At 41.2% G+C, this 18,554-nt stretch overlaps 1 protein-coding gene across 1 annotated transcript; it reads right to left on the bottom strand.

Moving 5' to 3' along the window:
• Window positions 1–3,650: 3,650 nt before the first annotated feature.
• LOC139531989 (insulin-induced gene 1 protein-like) lies at window positions 3,651–13,902 on the bottom strand. The gene is made up of 6 exons (XM_071329073.1): window positions 13,703–13,902; window positions 13,155–13,502; window positions 12,153–12,277; window positions 11,004–11,170; window positions 7,239–7,338; window positions 3,651–5,014 (listed from the first exon to the last, which is right to left on the bottom strand). Exons 2-6 carry the CDS (start codon window positions 13,486–13,488, stop codon window positions 4,985–4,987), a joined length of 756 nt encoding a protein of 251 aa, XP_071185174.1. The 5' UTR covers window positions 13,489–13,502; window positions 13,703–13,902; the 3' UTR covers window positions 3,651–4,984.
• Between the last annotated feature and the right edge of the window lie 4,652 nt (window positions 13,903–18,554).

Genomic DNA, 18,554 nt, shown 5'->3' with positions numbered 1-18,554 from the left:
TGCAACATCACTAAGCAAGGGGCACCACCAAGCAAGCGGCACCATGAAAACCAAGAAGCTCTCTAAACAGGTCAGGGACAAAGTTGTGGAGAAGTGCAGATCAGGGTTGGGTTATAAAAAAATATCTGAAACTTTGAACATCCCATGGAGCTCCATTAAATCCATTATTAAAAAAATGGAAAGAATATGGCACCACAACAAACCTGCCAAGAGAGGGCCACCCACCAAAACTCACAGACCAGGCAAGGAGGGCATTAATCAGAGAGGCAACAAAGAGACCAAAGATAACCCTGAAGGAGCTGCAACTGAGATTGGAGTATCTGTCCATAGGACCACTTTAAGCCGTACACTCCACAGAGCTGGGCTTTACAGAAGAGTGGCCAGAAAAAAGCCATTGCTAAAAGAAAGAAAGGCATGTGGGAGACTCCCCAAACATATGGAAGGTACTCTGGTCAGACGAGACTAAAATGTAGCTTTTTGGCCATCAAGGTAAACACTATGTCTGGCGCAAACCCGACACCTCTCATCACCCTGAAAACGCCATCCCCACAGTGAAGCATGGTGGTGGCAGCATCATGCTGTGGTGATGTTTTTCATTGGCAGGGACTGGGAAACTGGTCAGAAATGAAGTAATGATGGATGGCGCTAAATACAGGAAAATTCTTGAGGGAAACCTGTTTCAGTCTTCCAGAGATTTGAGACTGGGATGGAGGTTCACCTTCCAGCAGGACAATGACCCAAAACATTTAAATGTCTTGGAATGGCCTAGTCAAAGCCCAGACCTCAATCCAATTGAGAATCTGTGGTATGACTTAAAGATTGCTATACACCAGCGGAACCCATCCAACTTGAAGGAGCTGGAGCAGTTTTGCCTTGAAGAATGGGCAAAAATCCCAGTGGCTAGATGTGCCAAGCTTATAGAGACATACCCCAAGAGACTTGCAGCTGTAATTGTTGCAAAAGGTGGCTCTACAAAGTATTGACTTTGGGGGGGTGAATAGTTTATTTCTTTTGGGTCTTATTTCTTGTTTGTTTCACAAATTTTTTTTTTTTTGCATCTTCAAAGTGTAAATCAAATGATACAACCCCCCCCCCAAAAAAATCAATTTTAACTCCAGGTTGTAAGGCAACAAAATAGGAAAAATGCCAAGGGGGGTGAATACTTTCGCAAGCCACTGTAGGAAGAGGAGAGCGAGAGATTTGTGTTGGCAGAGAGCAGTTATCTAATGGAGTCCTTCAGTCAGCTCTGGATGGAAATGAAAGAGGTTGAGGCTTCGCCAATTATTCTGCCTGAGTGGAAGAGGAGACATTAATAAGAGGGGGAGCGTAGCCGTGGCGCTAGATCGCTGCCCTGTTGGGAGAGACCCGACGCTCTCAGAACGAGGGCCGAATTCAGACCGAAAATTGGACTCATTCCCAGAAATGTCCCCATTGCAAAAGGTTAACTGTCAGTCCCCTGCTAGGTATAAATAGAAGACTGCTCTCCAGAAAGGCGTGTCAGGAGGGGGAGAGGGTGTTCCCCCTTATGATAGTGATCCTAGTGACAGGCAAGTGTAAATACTGTAGGTTCAGGAAGGGCAGCGGGTTTGGGAGGGTTGATAGGAGGGGGTGGAAGAAAAGGGTGAAAAAGCAGAGTACATTATAATGAGAGTTGAGACTGACAGGGCCTCAGACAAAATACTGTCTTGCTCTATTCAGCTTCCCCTGCCGTAGACGCAACAATAACAAGCCGGGCTAACCGAGCTTCCAATAGAGCAGCACATTCGAAAACCATTGCTGTAGAGGTCATCTTGACACAGTAATTAAGTGGCAGGAATTCTTGTTGTCATCCAGTCTTGTACACATATGTGGAGTTCAACGCCAGGTCAAGTGAGAATTAGGGCAGTGAGCATTAAAATGGAAGAGAAAAAAATCCATTCTCTGAATGAAAACAGACAAAGTATTCCTCTTCCTCTATAATACTGCACTTTGTGATTATTATAATCTAACCATACAATAGTTTCTCCCGATAACCCTTACCATTTTACATTTCAACTTCAATGAGGTAGGGATGTCCCAAGGATCCCGGACTTATTAGTGGTCTGTGAATCCAGGTGAAAGCTATGATCCCTTATTGATGTCACCTGTTAAATCCACTTAAATCAGAGTAGACGAAGGGGAGGGGACAGGTTAAAGAAGGATTTTCAAACCTTGACAATTGAGACATGGATTGTGTATGTGTGCCATTCAGACGGTGAATGGGCAACACAAAATATTTTAGTGCCTTTGAAGGGGTTATGGCAGTAGGTGCCAGACGCACCGGTTTGAGTGTATGAAGAACTGCAACACTGCTGGGTTTTTCACACTCAACAGTTTCCTGTGTGTATCAAGAATGGTCCACCACACATCCAGCCAGCTTGACACAACTGTGGAAAGCATTGGAGTCAACATGGGCCAGCATCCCTGTGGGACGCTTTCAACACCTTGTAGGGCCCATGCTCCCACAAATTGAGGCTGTTCTGAGGGCAAAAAGGGGGTGCAACTCAATATTAGGAAGGTGTTTTTTTTATTTATGTCACATTTACATACCTTGTCTGTTTGTATCAATTACATTTTCCGATGGTAACGTTACCAAAGGGGTAAACTCTCATACAAATACTGCATGCATTGGGCTCAAAAGATTAGTGCACACAAAACATATTGTATCTGTCTAGTTTCCTTCCGCTAAGATATGTGGGCGCAACAAAGTAGAAGCACACACATCACTAGGAGTTCCTTTTTATTTTTTCCACTTGGATTCAAGGTAATACAAATTATACACAGCTGACATAAAAGAAACACACACTCACTCACACTCTCTACATATTGAAATAATAGGTGCTTCAACCACCCCAATAATAAAGCTATCTTTTCTCCCAGCAGCACACCTGGACTGCTTGCCAAATGGAACCTTATTCCCTATATAGTGCACTACTTTTGACCAGGGCCATAAGGGCGCTGTTCAATAGTGCACTACATAGACGGGTTGGTTGTTTAGCAACAAAACCGACGAGTGCGCAACTATGGGGCAAAGCAGATTGGGTTGGCTTATGTTGTTGACAACATGTAAACTATATTTCTTCTACAATGTTTATTGAAAACAGGAATATATTTGCACAATGAGCACTTGTCGTCTCTGAAGTACACCGTTACAGTTGTTGGTTAGCTAGCTAGTATATTTTTGGCCATATTAGCACTGACATGAAATCAATCAAAACACGTATTAAAGAACAATATAAAAAGAGCTGAAACGAGCCACTTACGATTCCCCACATGGCAGTTTGTCATTTGCGCTAGCAATCTGGCCATCCAAAATAAAAACAACACGCTGACTTCTGCCCCATGGAAGTGCCCAGGTCATTTTTGTGACGTTGTCAGTTAACCCACCTATAGGGAATAGGGTGTCATTTGGGACAAACTCCTGAATTGAGCAGATTCAAACCGAACCAGGTGTACCAACCAACCCCTCTGCGATCAATACGTCACCAAATATTTTTAAATAATAAATACATCCGTCTTCCCATTTACAAACGTTGAACTACTACGAGATTTTACAAACGGTTTGACACAATGTTTTTTTGTCTTCTCCTCACGGTGAGAATAGTCATTGGTATACAGTTTAAGAATGCAAGTAATCTCTGACACTTTTTATTTCTTTTTTTACAAACACTGCTGTTATTGCTAATTTTCTGCTCATTTTCTATATCCACACTGCATATAATTCCAGAGTTTCACCTCTTAACCATTTACAGAAATAATAAATACGGAAGAATAATCGGCTCAGGTATATATGTGATTGCACTTTTATTCCTCTAGACCCCCAACTATCGAACTAAATAGGTATAGTGTGGTAATACCTGTGATTATAAAGGGAAGAGATTATACATGTAAGCGATATATAATTATGTACAAGTAATACAACTGAACTGGTATGGTAGTGACAAAAGCACTCAATTGTATAATACAAAGGCAATCACAGATTGCAAATCCTCTAGGCCGTAATAAAAATGTCATGTCTCTCTCCTTCTCTTAATGTATGTTCCCAAACTTTAATGCCTAGCCTGGAAAACTTTAAATGGAAAATCAACCATTCATATACTAATTTGAGGGTTCATAGGTCAAGTCCAGGTGGCACACCATGTCCAGGAAGTCAGCCAAAAGGTGAGCTTTCACAAGTGCCTTTTTTTTTATCATTACTTATTTTACTGCAACTCTGAATATGCTAACTTATTGTAGCATCATGGTACATTCGTTCAAAACATGGTCACATCATCTGCGATCTCATGTATTTGGTTTGGGAGTTATAGGTGTTGGCATTCTAATTTCTCAGAGTTAAATACTTATTTTGGTGAATTACATACAATATTGGGAACATACAATACATGTCATCAGTGACATACTGCTGGTCGCGTCAGACATTTTTGCACAGCTCTGAAACATTTCCCTTTTATGATAATTTTGTACTCCTTTTTTCCTCGTCTTTTCTGTTAAGACCTCCACACGCACGTCTTCTGTTAAGACCTGCACACATCCACACGCACGCGTGCACTCACACACCAGCAAAAAGCAAATAGTTCACTCTGAAACCAGTTCTTCATTTCGAAGAACTGGCAGGTAAAATACTGTCCTGCCATAGTGAGTGAGGAGCTAGTGGCTAGCCTAATGCTATTTGGACCCTAACACGGATAGCCTAGTGGCTAACTTATAACCTCATGCTATCTGGACCCGAACAGGGATGGGGAAAGGTATTTTGGCCACCAAGAGGTGCAGAAGTCATGGCACATTAGGTAAAGGAGATTCTGGCTAGCTCTTTGTTATAATGCACAGAAAAGTAGTCAAAAAAAATAAGAGAGTCTGTTTTCTTTCAAACTGAAATGTCTCTCCCCATGATGTCGGACTTGGTTCCATTATGCTGGTTCTCCGTATTGGTTGCCGTTCTTCTCGCTCCTCTTCAGCTGATCTCTGTTCAGTCGTTGTGCAGTTTCTCGACACCACCCTGAAGGGAGAGAGGGGAAACCCCATGTTCAAATATCATGTACAATGTCTCAATCAATAAAAGCGTCTTCTAAATGGCATATATTATAATATTATAAGCCAGGTGGTTCGAGCCCTGAATACTGATTGGCTGAAAGTCATGGTATATCAGACCGTATACCAGGGGTATGACAAAACAAAACAATTTACTGTTCTAATTACGTCGGTAAGCAGTTCATAATAGCAATAAGGCACCTCTGGGGTTTGTGGTATATGACCAATATACCATTGCTAAGGGCTGTATCCAGGTAATCTGCGTTGCCTGTATATTGGCCATATACCACACCTTATTGCCTAATTGTACACTGAGTGCACAAAACCATTAGGAACACCTTCCTAATATTGAGTTGCACCACCTTTTGCACTCAGAACAGCCTCAATTCGTTGTGGCATGGCCCCTACAAGGTGTCGAAAGCATTCCACAGGGATGCTGGCCTATGTTGACTCCAATGCTTCCTACAGTTGTGTCAAGTTGGCTGGATGTCTTTTGGGTGGTGGTCTATTCTTGACACACACAGGAAACTGTTGAGCGTGAAAAACCCAGCAGCGTTGCAGTTCTTAACACACTCAAACTGGTGCGCCTGGCACCTACTACCATATCCCATTCAAAAGCACTTAAATATGTTATGTTGCCCATTCACTGTCTGAATGGCACACATACACAATCCATGTCTCAATTGTCAAGGCTTAAAAATCCTTCTTTAACCGGTCTCCTCCCCTTCAACTACACTGATTTAAGTGGATTTAACAGGTGACATCAATAAGGGATCATGGTCAGTCTGTCACGGAAAGAGCATGTTCCTAATGTTTTATCCACTCAGTGTAAATGCTATTTTATTCTGAATTTTGACCACTAATATGCCGTTTTATTCTATCTTGGAAAATATAGGAGGTATAGTGGTGATGTCTGCGTCCCAAAGGGCACCGTACACCTTACTTTTGATCAGGGTGCCATTTGGGACACAGACATACTGTTACGACTAACTCCCATGGTGCTGCCCTTCAACATATCCTTGTTATGGGTACTTGCTATCCAGGCGTTCCGTTTTGTACACTCAGTGTATCATCCACAATGGGGATTAGAGAAGAACATTATTGATGACTTTTACCTAAGGCTCAGTTCTGAGTCCTTTACTGTAGACTATAGGACTATTCTACAGTGGATCATTGGGGTCCTATGTATAGGCATAGCTGTGAGAAGATTCTCCTACGTTGGGGGTTGTAGTAAAATGTGATATTCCGTCCTCTAGGGCTCCCTTAACTGTATACAGTCTGGAAGAAAAAGTGCTCCCTCTCACTTCCCCGTTCCTCTCGATTTAGAACATCCCGTCAGAGCACTCACTCACGTGCTAAGCATATGTGGAACATACATCCCAAAACTTAGAACAGGGGCTCTGTTCAGTTAATTTATTTGGCCTTATACAACCAGTTATATACAGTATAACTGGCTCCATAAACAGTTATAGGCTACTGATGAAGGACTAAAGGAACAGCACATTGCTTTTAGCACTTTCAATAATGTTATTTATTAAGACAATATTTCAGCCATTTCAAACTTTCGGAAGCACAAAAAGCTGGGTGGAGCCATTTTTATTTTGTGTGTGTCAGATATCAAAAAGTATTAGTCAGCATCTCAACAGTTCAATCGCTGGTTTATCGAGAGACATGAAGACGCAAGTTTGAAAAGACTGAATGAAAGTTAAACAGTCTTAATTCATCTCACAGAGAGAGAGAGAGAGAGAGAGAGAGAGCGCAATCAAGAGTGAGAAAAAAACGAAAGGAAGAGCAAGCAAGGGCTCGTGCCAACTGCCAACATTTCAAACCCCATCAAACAAAAACAACAAGCTGCAAATGACCCTTTGATACACATTTGGCTCTAGGACTGGCTCTAGGACTGGCTCTAGGACTGGCTCTAGGACTGGCTCGCTACTGTGAAAAACAAAACAACCTGCTCAATCTGTTTTCACACGTTAAATCGAGTCAAACTGAATAACGGACATGACCGTGAAGAATTCTACACAGAATAAGGGCAGACTTCGGGCGTACACCTGATAGAGGCATTATAGCCAACACTGTGGTGTCAGGCCTTTTCTCTCACAAAAGTTTGTACCACATAAACATGTCAATGTGTTAACGTGCTTACAATCCAGAAGAATTTGACTATGAAAAGAGGGGGCAGGACTTACCATGGCTAGCTGGCGTCCTATGTTTCCTACAGTCACTCCTCCCGAGAAGAATATGCATGGAAGCCAAGAGCGGACATACAGAAAGTCTGGATACGTGTATCTACAAGAGAGGGAGGAAAAAAACATAGGAGTAAATGAAATATCTGCCCCATTAGTCAAATCTAGCCTTAAATAAGACACGTGTCGAGTCCTAAAACAGGAATGGCAAGTTAAACACCGATCTCGGGAAGGGGGAAAAGCAGCATTATTAAAGTTTGGTAAAAACATAAAATCATCTTGCCTCTCCATCTCATCTCTCTCTCTCTTCCCTTCACTCAACAGAAGCTGCGGAGGCCCTTTTGAACTCAGCTCTTTGTAAGTCCCTCACTGAAGCAACAGAGTGCTCCTCCTTCCCAGGACATTTCTGAAGAGGTTCCACAGAGGCAGGTAGGAGGGCCAATAATTGGGCGTAGAGGCACGGGGGACTCCAAAATAATTGCTTTCATTTCATCTGTCAGATCCTCTTTGATGGAATCAGGTGACTGGGACCAGTTCCAGAAAATATACTTAAATACGTAATTCACAAAGGAGATATACATCTTTTCTTAAAAGACACCTCATTTGATTCACTGGCAATTCTCAAACTTTAAGGTAAGTAATGATACCATAATGTCCACGAAAAGGTAGGTGTTGTTGCAAACCGTGCCAATATATCCTCCAAATACTGGCTTTGAGGGTATTATCACTTTTATACAACGGGTTACCAACATATTCAAATAATGATTGACATATTTTGATTAATTTATTCACACTATTTAATCCTTCCACAAGATATAGTCCCGACACAAATCTAAGGTTGCTGTTCTGTATCTATGGACACGACCCAGTCGTTCGTTCTAAATGTTCCATTGCCATACTGGCTGGCAACGTTCTTATGCCTTGCTTGCTACCTAGCCAACTACGGCTAACTTACAGTCAAGTCAAAAAGTGCAGACAGAATAACAGCAAAGTAGCTGCATTTGCATAAGCTGTTTTCTAGTGAATCTTTTTGGATACGTCCATAAAAATGAGCTAGAGGCGTGATTTCACCTGGCATAGAAAATGTGCTCACTCGTCAGGACAATGTTGTTCAGAGGAGCTAGCCAACAACACAGCTTACACAATCACTTCAAACTGAAGCTGGAAAGACTGCAAATTAGCTGTGTTTTGTCTTACCTTTTATCAATTGACATTTTCTGTATATATACATAAAAATTATGCCAGCTGATTCATGATTGACTCTGCCTGTCTCATCCTGACACGTTCATTACTATAGGTCAGCAGGAGATCGAATTTAAATATTGAAACAATGTTACAAATGTCGGGGAGACAGACAGCAAGGTTTATACAAATCTCCGCTGTTGAAAACTAAATGTTAGTCTAATAGAAATGTGAGATAATGTCTTGATGCATTTTATAGTGGAGATCAAGTTTATAAATTGCCTGGCTGGGCTGATGAGACAATGGATTTCGCAGTCAGATGGAACAGAGTAAATCGGCTAAATCTATGACATTAAAATGCCAGTGGCAACTTGTGGAATAGACACCGGCTGGAATGCGGTTTTAATCAATCAGCATTCAGGATTAGACCCACCCGTTGTATAATAACATAATAATATGGTCCTGTGTAGCTCAGTTGGTAGAGCATGGCACTTGCAACGTCGGGAATATGGGTTCATTCCCTATTGGTGCCACCCATATGAAAAATGTATTCTTTGAATAAGAGAGTCTCCTAAACGGCATATATTATTATTATTATCATCTCACCAAAATATCCTATCCATGCATTTTTGACAGCTCGTGCTGCATTGTCAATCTGACGTCTGCATTGGCCGTGCAGCATTTACGGTGATACGGCCTCTGCAGAAGTCAGAGCATTCATACTTACTGCGCTTCGCAGAGCTGTTGTGAAGGAAGTGGGTTTCCGTGTTTATATACAGGACCATTCACCCCCCCACCTACCATTAACCAATAATTTCAATGAGGAGCTACAGTTGAAGTCGGAAGTTTACATACACTTAGGTTGGAGTCATTAAAACTAGTTTTTCAACCACTCCACAAATTTCTTGTAAACAAACTATAGTTTTGGAAGTCGGTTAGGACATCTACTTTGTGCATGACACAAGTACATTTTTCCAACAATTGTTTACAGACAGATTATTTCACTTATAATTCTCTGTATCACAATTCCAGTGGGTCAGAAGTTGACTGTGCCTTTAAACAGCTTGGAAAATTCCAGAAAATGATGTCATGGCTTTAGAAGCTTCTGATAGGCGAATTGACATCATTTGAGTCAATTGGAGGTGTACCTGTGGATGTATTTCAAGGCCTACCTTCAAACTCAGTGTCTCTTTGCTTAACATCATGGGAAAATCTAAAGAAATCAGCCAAGACCTCAGAAAAGAAACTGTAGACATCCACAAGTCTGGTTCAACCTTGGGAGCAATTTCCAGATGCCTGAAGGTACCACGTTCATCTGTACAAAAAATAGTATGCAAGAATAAACAGCATGGGACCACACAGCCGTCATACCACTCAGGAAGGAGACGCATTCTGTCTCCAAGAGATGAACGTACTTTGGTGCGAAAAGTGCAAATCAATCCCAGAACAGCAAAGGACCTTGTGAAGATGCTGGAGGAAACAGGTACAAAAGTATTTATACCCACAGTAAAACAAGTCCTATATTGACATAACCTGAAAGGCCGCTCAGCAAGGAAGAAGCCACTACTCCAAAACCTCCATAAAAAAGCCAGACTACCGTTTCCAACTGCCCATGGGGACAAAGATCGTACTTTTTGGAGAAATGTCCTCTGGTCTGATGAAACAAAAATAGAACTGTTTGACCATAATGACCATCGTTATGTTTGGAGGAAAAAGGGGGAGGCTTGTAAGCCGAGGAACACCATCCCAACCGTGAAGCACGGGGGTGGCAGCATCATGTTGTGGGGGTGCTTTGCTGCAGGAGGGACTGCTGCACTTCACAAAATAGATGGCATCATGAGGGAGGAAATTATGTGGATATATTGAAGCAACATCTCAAGACATCAGTCAAAGTTGTGGCAAAATGGCTTAAGGACAACAAAGTCAAGGTATTGGAGTGGCCATTATAAAGCCCTGACCTCAAGCCTATAGAAAATGTGTGGGAAGAACTGAAAAAGCACGTGCGAGCAAGGAGGCCTACAAACCTGACTCAGTTACACCAGCTCTGTCAGGAGGAATGGGCCAAAAGTCACCCAACTTATTGTGGGTAGCTTGTGGAAGGCTACCCGAAACGTTTGAACCAAGTTAAACAATTTAAAGGCAATGCTACCAAATACTAATTGAGTGTATGTAAACTTCAGACCCACTGGGAATGTGATGAAAGGACTAAAAGCTGAAATAAATCACTCTACAATTATTCTGACATTTCACATTCTTAAAATAAAGTGGTGATCCTAACTGACCTAAGACAGGGAATTTTTACTAGGATTAAAATGTCAGGAATTGTGAAAAACTGAGTTTAAATGTATTTGGCTAAGGTGCATGTAAACTTCTGACTTCAACTGTATATACGGAGCCCTCTGCATTGTTACAACATTTGGGAGGTGCACAGCGATAGAGCACAGAGCTCAATTTGGTCTTTGCGTGCCTCCGGAGGCTCCGTAATTGCGTCACACCCTCCACACGTAGTCTCTGACCACATTTTCGGATCAAGCATAAATTGGCTCTTAGAGTAACATGGAAAGATAAAAGCGGGATTTGACTTACTGATATACACCGTTGTAGACTAGCAGCTGTGTGATAACGGTGGCAAGGAATGCCGTCCCAATGCCCAGGCCGAAGCCACTCCTCGAGCGGTCAAACGTCCACCATAGTCCCAGGGAAAGGGCAGCCAGGGTCAGGGACAGCTGGACATTATTGGCAAAGTCTAGTTTCTGTGAGATGGAGCAGTTAAGTGCAAAATAAGACTATTTGTTTGCATAGGTTCCAATCTAGCTTACTGCCCTTTGACCCAACCTCTCCCTATCTGTGATCTTCTCTCAGTATCTGATCAGTAAAAAAATCCCTTAAAATATGTTAAAAAAAAGATTGTATTTGTTTGACTGTTGCATCAAAGCGTTAGTGTGGGTGGCACAAGCAGTGTATGTTTTGAAGCAACTGTAAGTTCCATACATACCTAGAAAGTATGTCAAGGAGTCAAAACAAGCAGGAATGCAGTTGGGACTTCCACCCACTGACACTAGATGAATTGCCTTCAAGGCCGTAAAAGTAGCAAAACGACAATGCTACATGCTGCGCGTTTGGCCCAGAGGTCGCTTGGGGGCCCTTGACCTAAAAAAAGGAACTCCATCGGGGTCTCAACTTACAAAAATTTGGTGGTGCATCAGCAGTTTCCCACTTGTTATGCCAGTCACTCAATTGCTAGGTAAGGTAGTCTAGCCAGCTATCTAAACCTTGCAGTAGGCCTAATCATCACCAAATTAACGACCGGGCATGCCGGGCATGTGCTCAGGGGCCCTGACCTCCAGGGGCCCTCATTGATTTTTGTTGTTGTTGTCCATCTCACATGTATCATATCATATGAACATGGACTATGTAATGGCAAAATGTGAAGAATTGCAGAAAATGTCCTTTAAAACTGCGACACATTCTATACACCCCATGGCAAAATGTGTAGAATTGCAGGAAATACATTTGTGCACAAAAAATAAATCTTGCTTATGGCCCCCAAAAGGAGTGTATATCAAACGAATCACAGAATGTTACTCATCTATGTATTACACATTAATTAGTCCACAACATCATTGTTTAAGCTCTGGACGTGATAAACATCACTGGTGTGAATATGTGCCAGTCCGTCTCTAGATTGGAGATAACATGAGAGTGCACATTGTGACATTGTTATAGAAAGGATACAGCACTGGCGTGGTTGATGCCAACAAATACTGCAATGCATCTCATGACACTGGCCCATTCCCTTTTGAACTTGTGGGGCTCTCCTAGATGGCTGTCGATGCAGGGGTATAGCAGGCCAACAACAGCTGCAGAAAGGACATTTGAGTTAGTACATCACTGAATAGCCTACATAAAACAACATGAGCCAGTTTGATTTGTAAGGGCTTGAACATTTTGAATTTCTTTGAGTTTCAATTTGGGGGTAGAAAATGGCAGAAATGAAACAAACAACATGATTGCTTTCTAGTTTCACTTTCAGGCACACATGATTATTTCTCTCTTATCAGTCCTTGCACAAACATGTCTGCAACCGACTGATAAAAGATAAGCCTGGAATATTGTAGTCTATCACTGAAATAAAAACGTTGGATCAATTGTCTCCAACATTTTTTACATTCGTATTTATTTTCAGTGTGAACCATTGTAGCCTACTTCTCAAGAACATGGACGGGTTGGTGGTGAAAATAATGTATTTAATTCTGACTACACAGTGCACACGACTTCCTTGTTTCTCTTTTTCGATAGTGGCATGTTCGAAGCAACAGCCAATTATGGACCGCCTCCACAGCTCACCCGTTATGAAAGCAGCCAATGAAAACACAGCACACCCTTAATGACTCTCTATGTCCGGCTGTTTCTAGGGAAGCCTATTGGAGCATTGGAGGGCAATATAAATACTACTGTATGTTTTTCCCAGACAAAACACTCATCATTATATGGCCTCGTGGCTGCGAGAACACTTACATAATAGATAATAACAATGATAATGATGGAAAAAAACTATAAATGATTATGTAGTCCAGGTTATAGTTGGTAGCCTATAATGGCATCATGAAACACACAAGCTCCCCCCTAAAAGCCCAATTCACATTCCTTTCTCCAAATTAGAAGTAGGCCTACATAGCAATCTCATTCATTCAGACAGAATGATAAACTATAGATTTTGGAAAAGTAACAACTCACCAGCTGCCGTGCCGCAGCAAGGGGGAATCCACCACGCCGATGAAAACAAAGTTGCCATCACCTCTTCGGGAAACAAAGTCACATTTCTTTGAACCTGTAGCAAGTTGAGCACCAATGCAAGAAATACTCCCACGGTGAAAAGGACGAGACCCCGTCTGATTAAGTTTGCTGTTTGCACACTGTGCAGCGAGCCGTATACATTGCTAAGCACTGATGTGATAATTGACATCATTTCTTCAGCCTTCGATGCGACCCAGTTTTCCCTATAATAATTCTTAGATTCCACCCTCGATGTACAGGAGCGTCTCCAGCAGTGATCTTCTAGTCTTGGCATTTGGCACTTCAGCGCTGGAGAACAACAGATGCGTTATTAGATTGTAACTAACACAGGTATGCCTCATTAAATTGCATCTAATCCAAGACTGTTGGTGTCTAGAGCAGACTGACCTTTGTAGCCCATGCTTTTCTCAAGCTGATTTGCCACAATCTCACTATGATTAGCCTATCAATTGACAATAGCAAAGCAGATATAATTGATCTATTCTTACCTTGATCTCCAGACGTTCACACTGGCTGATCGAGCGAGACCCGACTTTGTTCATCCGACAATGCTGTGCGTTTTGCTGCTCTCAGACTGTTATCACCGTGTTTGGTCGCATCATCGTTTGGGTGAGAGAGAAAAAGCTTCTATATCATTCCTAACAGCAGACCTCATAGCAGAGACAGGCTTCCTCTGCAGAAAACAATCACAGCTGTGTCGGGTGAGTAGTGTCGGCCAATGGGAGCGAGGCGGGTGATATGACGCGACGACACCCCACCGCCCCCTCGTTCAGGACAGCCACAAGAGTCTGGCGCTTGCGTTCGTGCTGTCTGTGTGCATTCGTGGAAGGGTGGAGTAGGATACGTAAACCAGTGATTTACTTCAAACAAAGTGAGCAAACATACAATTGAAAACGAAACAAACTTATTCAAAAGTCATTCCGATTAAGCAGGTTGTACATTTTACACAGGTCTACTTCAACAGGCAGGCCTAGTTAGTGTGCTAGTTCTTAAAGGCCCAACATAAAATCGAATTCTGGCAGGTGGTCTTTTAAAGACCCACTCCAGTACAAATCTTCCAGGCAGATTGGTAAAAACCAGGTCAGCCAGACACTGGAGAATTTGCCGTGTCCAAATATACTCTTGAGTATACCAAACATTAGGGACACCGTCATAATACTGAGTTGCACCCTACCCCCTTTTGCCCTTAGAATATCCTCAATTCGGCTGTACGTGGCCTCTACAAAGTGTGAAAGCGTTCCATAGGGATGCTGGCCCATGTTGACTGCAATGCTTCCCATCGCAGGTGGTGGACTATTTTTTTTGATACACACAGGAAATTGTTGAGCGTGAAAAACCCAGCAGCGTTGGAGTTCTTGACACAAACCTGTGCGTTTGGCACACACTATCATATCCCTTTCAAAGGCATTTAAATATTTTGTCTTGCCCATTCACCCTCTGAATGGCACACATAACCAATCCATGTCTCAGTTGTCTCAAGATTTTAAAATCCTTCTTTAATCCTGTCTCCTCCCCTTAATCTACACTGATTGAGATGAATTTAACAAGTGACATCAATAAGGTATTGTAGCTTTCACCTGGATTCAACTGGTCAGTCAATGTCATGGAAAGAGCAGGGGTTCTTCATGTTTTGTTTACTCAGTGTACATGTTCAATGCTAATAACAGAATTCTATCAAAGAAATTCTGATGGTAGATGGAAACTGCACTCTTGGTTAAGGGCTAATGTAAGTAAGCCTTTCACGGTAAAGTCTACACTTGTTGTATTTGGCACATCTGACAAATAAAGTTTGATTTGATTTGAAATGTTTTTATATGTTTCCTTTGTTTGGTGTGTCTATCAACAGTGACTCCATTGTTGTCAGAATACACACAGTAACAATCTTGTCAGAAACAATGACATCCATTTACGGTATGTTTCAGAATCTGCTTTGAAGCTGATATTTGGATGGCAACCAGAACCCTAATCCCCTCAACAGTGCCTGAGTGCAAATAAGCATCCTGATGATTAACTCATTCTGTGTATCCGCAGTACCTAAAATCACAAAAACAACACGGAAAACTTCCTTGAGACATATACAGTAAACAATTACTTTAAAAAAAGATTTTAATTCAACTTAATTGAAAAGAAATCCAATCTGATTAATGCAGTATGTGCTTTTTGCCTGCCAAACTAGCTCTAGGTTAAGAAGTCACACTCCTAATATCGGTAGCCAATTTGCATGAAAACAATGATTCACCCGTTGTATTCCATTCAACAAAGTGCCAGCAGCTAATGAGCAAACACTAGCCATATTATTTAATTTATTGGCTGATAATTTGGATAAATCCACTGAACTATTTTGGTTAATCCCTTGGCTAAACATCTTAATTTCTTCCAATACACTTTCACTTGCAAATTGACTTGGCATGAAGTTGTCTCTAATATGTGTGAATGGAGATTTAAAAAAAAAAATAGATGTGATTTATTCCAAAAATGTGGGAATTTCTCATAAGGATTTAATGCCAAATAAAGTATGACAGCAGTTTCAAAGTGTAATGACATATTTCTGCTCCTGTGTGTGTGTTATGAACAATAACAATATTTTTCAAAAGTTCAAGAGTCCCCCACCCAAAAATATGCAAAAGGCCCTGCTGCAGACAAGCACTTACACTATGTCAAATATAACGTTACACAGTAAAAAAAATCCAGTTGTTTTTAACGTCTCTATGGTAGGGGGCAGCATTTGTAATTTTGGATGAAAAGCATGCCCAAATTAAACTGCCTGCTTCTCGGGCCCAGAAGATGTGATATGCATATAACTGGTAGATTTGGATAGAAAACACTCTAAAGATTCCAAAACTGTTAAAATAGTGTCTGTGAGTATAACAGAACTGATTTGGCAGGCAAAAACCTGAGAAAAATCCATTCGGGAAGTAGTTTTTTTTGTTGGTTTTGTAGTTTTCTATTCATGGCATTACAGTATCCATTGACTTAGGACTCCAATTGCAGTTCCTATGCCTTCCACTAGATATCAACAGTCTTTAGAAATTGTTTCAGGCCTGTATTCTGAAAAATGAGGAAGTAAGAGCAGTCTGAATGAGTGGACCCTAAAGTGTCACAGAGCTTTTTCATGCGCACGACCGAGAGAGTGCCTTTCTTGTTTACCTTATATTGACGACGTTATTTTCCGGTTGAAATATTATCGATTATTTAGGCTAAAAACAACCTGAGGATTGAATATAAACATCGTTTGACATGTTTCTATGAACTTTACGGATACAATTTGGACTTTTTGTCTGCCTGTTTTGACTGCGTTTGAGCCTGTGGATTACTGAAGAAAACGCGCGAACAAAACGGAGGTTTTTGGATATAAAGAGACTTTATCGAACAAAAGGAACATTTATTGAGTAAACGAATGTCTGCTGAGTGCAACCATATGAAGATCATCAAAGGTAAGGGATTCATTTTATCTCTATTTCTGACTTGTGTAACTCTTCTACTTGGCTGGTTACTGTTTGTAATGATTTGACTGCTGGGCTACTTTCTCAAATAATCGTAAGGTATGCTTTCGCCGTAATGCATTTTTAAAAATCTGACACCGTGGTTGGATTCACAAGAAGTTCATATTTAAACCTATGTAAAATATGTTTTGTTTTCTGAATTTTTATAATGAGTATTTCTGTATTTGAATTTGGCGCCCAGCAGTTTCACTGGCTGTTGAAGAGGTGGGACGCTAACGTCTCACGTATCCAAGAGAGGTTTAAGATAGCTTACTGGCAGCCAGTTACCTGTAAGTTACTTTTTTTAAAGTACAGTATGTTACCGTAACCTTTGAGTTAAGTGTAGGGTTCTTGACATGGCATCTACAGTTCTTCAGAATTCTAAACGGTTCTTGAAATGTATGGAAGCCTGCAGATGTGTCCCTTTCATAGCCCAAAGCAAATTGGCCAGTGTTAACTAGTGTTGATTTTTCAGTGTAACATTTCTAGTGTTGATTCAAGAGTTAAATTAACACTCAGTGGTGTAAAATAATCTCAGTGTTGGTGTTAAATATATATATATTTTAATGATAACATATTCACATAGGATCCCACTTGGTGAAGTCCATTGTACAAAAAAAATGGATGAATGCAACAATGATGTTTCTGTCACAAACCAATACAGTCATGGGTGGTAACTCAATTTACTCGATTGTCAAGGCACTCTGGGAAATATTTGAATAAGGCTTTACACTATATGGGTCGACAGACTCAACACCTTTTTTTACACTGGAACATTTGCTGTGGTTCAGTATTTGAGTAGTTTCAAATTCTTTCCTCCCTCTTTTTACAAGTTGGGTTGGAACCTGGTTGGTCATCTGAATGGTCTATGTTGAAGTCTTAATTAAGTGGAGCTTCTCATCTTCAAATTGGATTCAGGAAATAGAACGGCCCGTATCAGTCTATCACACCTTTCTAAACTCAAGCAATAAAGCATTTTTTGGGTTTCTTAAATACTTGGGTTTTGGTGGTTGTTCAGCAGTTCATGGACACAAATGGGCACACAGCATGTCTTATTGGATAATAATTATGGGTCAAAGCAGGGATTCCAGTCTTCATGAATAAAGCTGTTTATCGAGCCTTATTGCGTCGCTATGCACACATGTTGTTTGTGGTGTAAAACAGACAAAGATGCACATTCCCTCGCACAAATGAGGTCTTTGAGATTTACTCTATCACACTTTATGACACAACATAGAACATGCAATGTAGTTGAAAGAGAAAAACAGGCCAGGCTGCACAGTTTAACAAAGGGGAAGGAAGTCAAAGAGAGATGGTTAGGACGTGAACAGAAACCTCCCCAAAGGTGAACCAAGCGTCAGAGTAGCCCAATAACGCCATTGTCTTCCTATGGACGACATATGAGTACATTGTTTCTCCATTGTTGCTCCACGCTAGGAAGGAGTATGTGCTTGTTCTCACAAATAAATAATTTGTCCTTTTTCCCTGTAATTCAGGGAAATACCACCATTTATTTTTACCACAAGAATATTTTACCAGAATAGTATTTCATTACAGTATGTGAGGCTGAGGAATTACAACACTTTAAAGCATGTTGACTTTAACAAGTACATTTACTATATGGATACTGAAATTTAACGAACGTATGTTAATGCCCTGATAATAACCATTAAAATGATTTGACATAATAGCAATTGATAATGCTCTCTCTCTCTCTCTCTCTCTCTCTCTCTCTCTCTCTCTCTCTCTCTCTCTCTCTCTCTCTCTCTCTCTCTCTCTCTCTCTTTCGCTCTCGCTCTTTCTCTCTCGCTCTCTTTCTCTCTCTCTCTTTTTCGCTGGTGCCTAGGAGGTCTCCCCC

Source organism: Salvelinus alpinus, chromosome 10 (genome assembly GCF_045679555.1).
Source record: "Salvelinus alpinus chromosome 10, SLU_Salpinus.1, whole genome shotgun sequence".
Classification (NCBI taxonomy): Eukaryota; Metazoa; Chordata; class Actinopteri; order Salmoniformes; family Salmonidae; genus Salvelinus; species Salvelinus alpinus.
The sequence above is the reverse complement of the archived record's forward strand: the minus strand, read 5'-3'. Positions and strand labels throughout refer to the sequence as shown.

Bases quoted from the DNA above. Each gene is read 5' to 3' on its own strand.
- LOC139531989 (XM_071329073.1), bottom strand. From the start codon at position 13,488: ATGCCAAGACTAGAAGATCACTGCTGGAGACGCTCCTGTACATCGAGG. The intron at 11,171-12,152 runs GTATCCTTTCTA...TCCATCTCACAG, and splicing joins GCATCAACCACGCCAGTGCT to AAACTAGACTTTGCCAATAA. The intron at 5,015-7,238 runs GTAAGTCCTGCC...CTCTCCCTTCAG, and splicing joins TAGGACGCCAGCTAGCCATG to GGTGGTGTCGAGAAACTGCA.